Source organism: Nannospalax galili, unplaced genomic scaffold (genome assembly GCF_000622305.1).
Source record: "Nannospalax galili isolate Female #2095 unplaced genomic scaffold, S.galili_v1.0 scaffold87, whole genome shotgun sequence".
In the NCBI taxonomy this organism is placed as follows: domain Eukaryota; kingdom Metazoa; phylum Chordata; class Mammalia; order Rodentia; family Spalacidae; genus Nannospalax; species Nannospalax galili.
In genome coordinates this window covers 9,353,791-9,359,790 of record NW_008360320.1, presented here as the reverse complement: position 1 = coordinate 9,359,790, position 6,000 = coordinate 9,353,791, and the positions used below count along the sequence as shown (strand labels likewise).

General features: G+C 37.7%; 1 protein-coding gene across 1 annotated transcript in view; it reads left to right on the top strand.

Moving 5' to 3' along the window:
* Positions 1 to 6,000, top strand: part of Arhgap15 (Rho GTPase activating protein 15) — a 612,017-nt gene that overhangs the window by 527,942 nt on the left and 78,075 nt on the right. Inside the window, exon 12 of the mRNA XM_008825192.2 lies at positions 3,554 to 3,688. Coding sequence (XP_008823414.1) covers positions 3,554 to 3,688 — 135 coding nt within the window. The remainder of the gene's footprint in view (positions 1 to 3,553; positions 3,689 to 6,000) is intronic.

Below are 6,000 nucleotides of genomic sequence, written 5' to 3'. Positions count from 1 at the left end.
AACCTATAAGACATAAAATTAAATTAGGTTTTAAACTTTGAAAAAGATTTCCATTTCATTATTAAAATACAGTTTCATACAGAAAAAAATCATTTTTAATACAATTGACACTAAGATGCACATGCATTTCTAATCTCTAATAATCAGAAATAATATTTTTAAATTCATATTAGGAAAACCATGTTATGTCTATATCTGAGCTTCTGAATTCTTGCCCATATAAGGTCAATTGCATAAGCAGGCCTCACTGAGAAACTTCTGGAGAGCCTTCCAGCCTCCATTACTGTGGCTCTCAACCAGGATACTTTTCAGCACCAGAAGATTTTTGGAAATGTCTGGAGACATTATCTATCATCGCCCTTAGAAAACACAAGTGGCTTTTAGTGGGTTGAGGCCAGGGATGTTGCTCATGTATCTCAGAATGCACAGGACAGCCCCAATGAGGAAGATTATCCTTTCTCAAACGGTGATCACATGTCACTGTTGAGAAACTTTGCTTTCTTGGAAGAGGCAAAAGTCTAATCACTGCTGATGGCCTTGTTAGAAAACTCTTACCAAATAATGCAAATATGATTCTTGTTAACACTTGAAAGGGTTATGACTGGTTCTTCTAGAGAACTGGTTTTTTTCAAGACATGGCATAAGATTTGGGTGGGATTATATATTTAAATAAACTACCACAGTTTTGAAGATTGAGACCCTCTGTATTACAAGAGATCTACTGATTATGAAAATTTTAACATGAAAGTGAATTATTGTATTCCAAAGGACTCATGTCAACTCTTGCCTTACTGTTTATTTGAACTACTTGTTGGAGGCTTTTTTTCTTTAAATAGTGATAATTACTAATATCTGCATCTTTATTAGAAATTTTGGGTTTAAATGACACAAATTAACAATAATATTACAGCATATGGCTTTTAAACAGACATAATCAAGTGGTACTAATTAATTGGCAGAATTTCTTTTGTGTATATTGACATACTCATAGCAGTCACTAAAATTTCTGATATGTAAGTGAAAGTAAATAATATTAATGGCATTTTCCTTCAGTTAAGCAATCATTTGTTGCTATTGCCAGTTTCTTGCTCAAGATAAAAGCATTCCTTTTTAATAACTGAGCATTTTCCTTTAGCAGACTCTAACCCTACGCACCAAAATGGCATTTCATGTTGTACTTTTCTGATAAATTTTTGATAGTTGTGTGTGTGTGTGCATGTGTGTTTGCCTGTGTGCATGTGTGTTTAGGTTTCCACTTAAAGTTGAGTGCCAAAGCTACAGTACTTATACATTTTCTAAATGTGTTTTAAGCAATAAGTTGTACAACATTTTTAGAACATGTGTTAAACTATTTCTCTAAGAATGAAGCTCTTAACAAAACATAAGCACTCTGCATGGGATCTTAGCAGCAAAGTGCTTAAAAGATAAAGTAAGAATTGGTGCCATGGGAAGAACACCAGCTGTAGAGCGCACAGGTCCATTATGGGAAGTATGGTAGTGGGTAGGGAGAAAATGATTTAATCAGGAGTAAAACCAATTTTATTATAAGGGCACGCAGGGGGTGTGGCACCATAGTGAGAGGGACATTTCAAAATATCTGACAGATTTCAGCAATGTGAAAACCCCGTTCTTTAAAGTGACAGTAAACCCCATCAAGTCCCCCTTTTTGATGCTATTGTTAGCAGTTGACTGTTTAAAGCTGGCCTGCTAAGATGCTGTCGGCCTATTTCAATAGTGTGTAGCCAAATAAAAGACTAATTGTTGAAACACAATCAATCAAAAATGATTGCAGGGCAGAAAGAAGGTCTTCTGTGCTGATTTTGTTGTGGATCATATTATTGTGTCATGACTGAGGTAGGAATGAAGAGTGAAAGAAGATGAAACTCACCCCCTCTGACATCAGCACATCCACCTCATTCTCCTTTGCACAAACACACTACTGAGCAAGATCAGCACTCTACCAGTCCTGGGCAATACACACATACACATAAAAATATAAAAATAATAACGGGCGTGGTGGTGCACGCCTTTAATCCCAGCACTTGGGAGGCAGAAGCAGGGAGATGTTTGTGATTTCGAGGCCAGCCTGGTGGTCTACAGAGTAAATTCCAGGACAGCTGGGGCTACAAGGAGAACCTGTATCATTTAAAAAAAAATAAATAAATAATAAATTTTAAAAATTAAATAAAAAAAAAGAAAAAAAAAAAAAAAAAAAAAAAAAAAAAAAAAACTCCAGTAGTGATTTGGGCTAATATGTTTTAAAAGGATATGAACAGTATTAGCAAAACAGCTCCTGCAGAGAATCCCTACAGTGACAGTTCTCAGCTTTTCTTAAATTTTTTTGGTGCAAAATGCTTCTTGGCATTCATAGAACTCACACTGGGGGCAGGGGGTGTGTGTGGCATGTGACCATAGGCTCAAGCCATCATAAGAAAAGAGAAAAAATTCCAGATGACCAAATACCTGTTTACCCCAGATTCTTGGATTTTTCAGTTAACTTTATATTGTAAATGATTAGCTTTCAAAAATCTTTTCCGTATTGCTTATTCAGAAAAGCAAATCCTACAGATCAATAGAAATGCCATTGTGTCTCGCTTTCCCTTAATTGTGTGTAAAGATGTCACTTTCAGACGCTAATCATCCTTTCTCATGTGAGAATGATTCCAGATTTTATATTGCGAATTACAGGAAGACAATAAACACCCTCACACTTTCTACAAAACCTTCGTTTCAGGATCCCCATTCCTCAGTGTTTCAGTGTGTCAATTCACTCAGGCTTCCCAAGCAAACATTTCTGTTGTTTCCAAAGAGTTGCTTAGCACTTGTGGTTTGTCTTCATTGGGTTATCATTTTTGACAGCTTTGCATAGCCCATGCAGGCCAACAGGGGTCTGTCTAATATTGTTGCTGGGCACATTTTTCTCACTGAGATGAAAACAGGAAAAAAAGATATGTTTGAAACAGTAAGAAGGAATTAATATCCTTTCTCGCTCAGTATCCTGTTCCTTGCTGACTTTATATCCAGGAAAAAAAAAAAAAAGAAAAGGAAAAAAGTGTTAGCCATTATTCCCTTGTACATAGCAAGGCTAACACATGTAAAGCAATAACTCGTTTTCTATTGCCATGTTTAGCATATGTCTCCTGTTGGCTCAGCAAGGCCTTCAGGCCGGTCCCTTGAGCCGGGCATCGTTGGCAACTCTTAGCTCCTCGGCCTCAAACCCAAATAGCTTTGAATCATGTTGAGCTGTGATGCTAATTTTCACACTGATGCATTATGGGAATAAATGTATCTGACATACTGTGTCAAAGGCACTGTCTCTTTGTGTCCCTTGCTTTTTGTTAGCTGCATTCCTACAGATGGTATTCCATTGAAAATGTTCCCTTCCTACAGAAAAAGGGAAGAAAAAAAAAAATCCATGCACAGCACCAAACCTCTAGGTGCAGAAGGCTGTTAACGGTCGCTGATGATAGTAGGCAAACATTAACATAATAATTAGTGTCTTGTAATTGTTTCATTAAAACCAGTTGTTCCATTTCTCCTCGTGTTTTCCCAGAAGAGAAGCTGAATTTGGACGACAGCCAGTGGGAGGACATCCACGTTGTCACCGGAGCACTGAAGATGTTTTTCCGGGAGCTGCCTGAACCACTCTTCCCTTACAGTTTCTTTGAGCGGTTTGTGGAGGCGATCAGTAAGTATCTCACAGAAACAGCAGTTGATGCAATAGGCTGGCATCATGCAATTATTAAACAGATAATAAGAATGATGATCATCATGACCACAGAGAACAGATAATGTTTCCAATATTCTATATCTGTCATTTTAGGTTTCGTGATTCTGATGGCTTGTTTCATTTCACACTCTGCGATATTATCTCTGTTTTTAAAAATAGAAATTATTCAGACCAAAAAAAAGAAGATAAAAACCTATTTAAGGTCACCAAAGTTAAGCTCCCTCAAATGAAAATAGCTTCTCACGAAATCTGCTTTAAGGAGTCACGTCTTGTTTTCAAGCCCTGCCTTTATATTTTCAGAATTGCACTGAGTTTGCAGACAAAGAGATTTTGCCATGGAACCTGACTGAAGTAAATATTATGTTTCATTAAATACGTGCTAAACCATTGGCTGAAGCATCGTGTTCTCTTGGCTCACTCATTTTTCATTCACCTGCACTAGTTTGTTTCTGAACAGTGTATCAGATAAAGGAACAGCAAGTTTCTTTGGATGGGTGACTTTTGGGGAGGATGAGTTACATCACTAACTAGTGAACAGTTATGTGAACTCCATGAAGCTGCCTTTTCTATTCTATTATTTTCTCATCTATAAAACAAATTAAAGTAAAAAATAAATGAATGAGAAAGTGAATGAATGAGTGAATAAATGAATGAAATATTTTCCATATACAAGAAAACTATTGTGGCTCCTTAGGAAGAAATTACTTGAATATCTTTAAATTTAATATCTTAGGGTACATTTACTATAATTGTGACAGCTTGGAAAAAGTTTCCTGGCAAGCAAGCTGATATAAGGAGGAAAGAGAAAGAAAGAAGAAAGAAAGGTAAAATTAAAAAGCTTGCAAGCCTGGCAGGAGCTTAATTAAAGTCCCAACAAGAAAAATCTCCAAGGAAAAATGTTCTGCTTAGGAGGTCTGATCTTGGCCACTGTGTGCGAAGGGCTCCCAGTCGTGAGAGTGGGGATTTGGGGGACCAGTGCTGGAAAACAGCCCTTCACTCCGCCCTTTCATTCTGTTTCTCATTGGGAAAAATCTTCACACTCTTTTAAAGCTTTGCAAAATGAAATCAAGAGGATAAAGCAGACAGTTTTCTCCCACAGTCTTTCTTTTCTTGCCTGCCCTCAACTTCAGATTTTCGTGTTACTGTGCTGGTTGTTGTTTAATGTAGTAACAGTCCTCTCGTTATGAGTTTGAAGTGAGCCTAGGATTCTCATCCTCATTAGGATTTTTCATCTCAGGAACACATCCCATTTCTCGGGGAGAGCAATGTTTTATAGTTCCCAGACTGCTAAACCACAATTTCAAAGGAATGATAAAATAGAAGCAAACATTAGTTTCCATCAGCACGTTCTGATGTTCTGTGCAGGTGCTTGTGTATGGGAAAGCATCATCCAGAGGAAATTTGAAAGACTTTCATTCTGGCCCCTGTCTTTAATTGTGTACATTTAATGATATGTATCACTCTGTGATCTCCACACTTTTAAGTGTCCATTATCTTTAAACACACTTGCATGTCTGCTGAGTTGGCAGCTATGACATGGACACCCATCATTTACACTTCAGGCTTCCTTCCGTTCACCTTAAGCATATGCGAAGCATGCCCTCAGAATGCATATGAGTGTGTACCTTCATAGAGAAGGGATAGTTTCTGGGATGTCTTAGACTTTAATCCAATTTGGACAGAATTTCAGCAGTTCAGGCGTGATCAGAACTGAGTACAGTCAAGCTGAGACAGGCAGCAGGCCTTTAGAGATGGCTTCAGAGAGGCCTTCAGCAAACATCTATGAAACAGGCTATGGTGAGAATCAATAACAGAGTGTTTAATAAAGTCTTTTAAAGGATGCAAGATTCTGTCCAGATGCTGGCAGTGTCTCTCCAGGTGAGCTGTGTTGGGAAAGCAATCTGAAACTGAACAGAAGAATATGTTCCACCAAAATTTGTATGTTGAAACCCCCAGGGTGAGGTTACTGAGAAGTGGGGCCTTTAATGTGATTTAGTCACAAGGAGGAGCACTCTTGATAAGATGAGTATGCTTATAAAAGAAACTTAGGGCCAGTGAGGTGGTTCGAAAAGGTAAAGTAAAGACACTTCCTGCCAAGTCCAATGACCTGAGCTCCATCCCTGGAATCCATATGTGGAAGGGGAGAACTGACTCCCAAAAGGTGTCCTCTGACCTCTATATGAACACCATGGCACAGACATGCACATGCATAAATAAACAATAAATAAATAAATATTAAAATAAAATGCACTTTAAAAAAACAAGTTTAA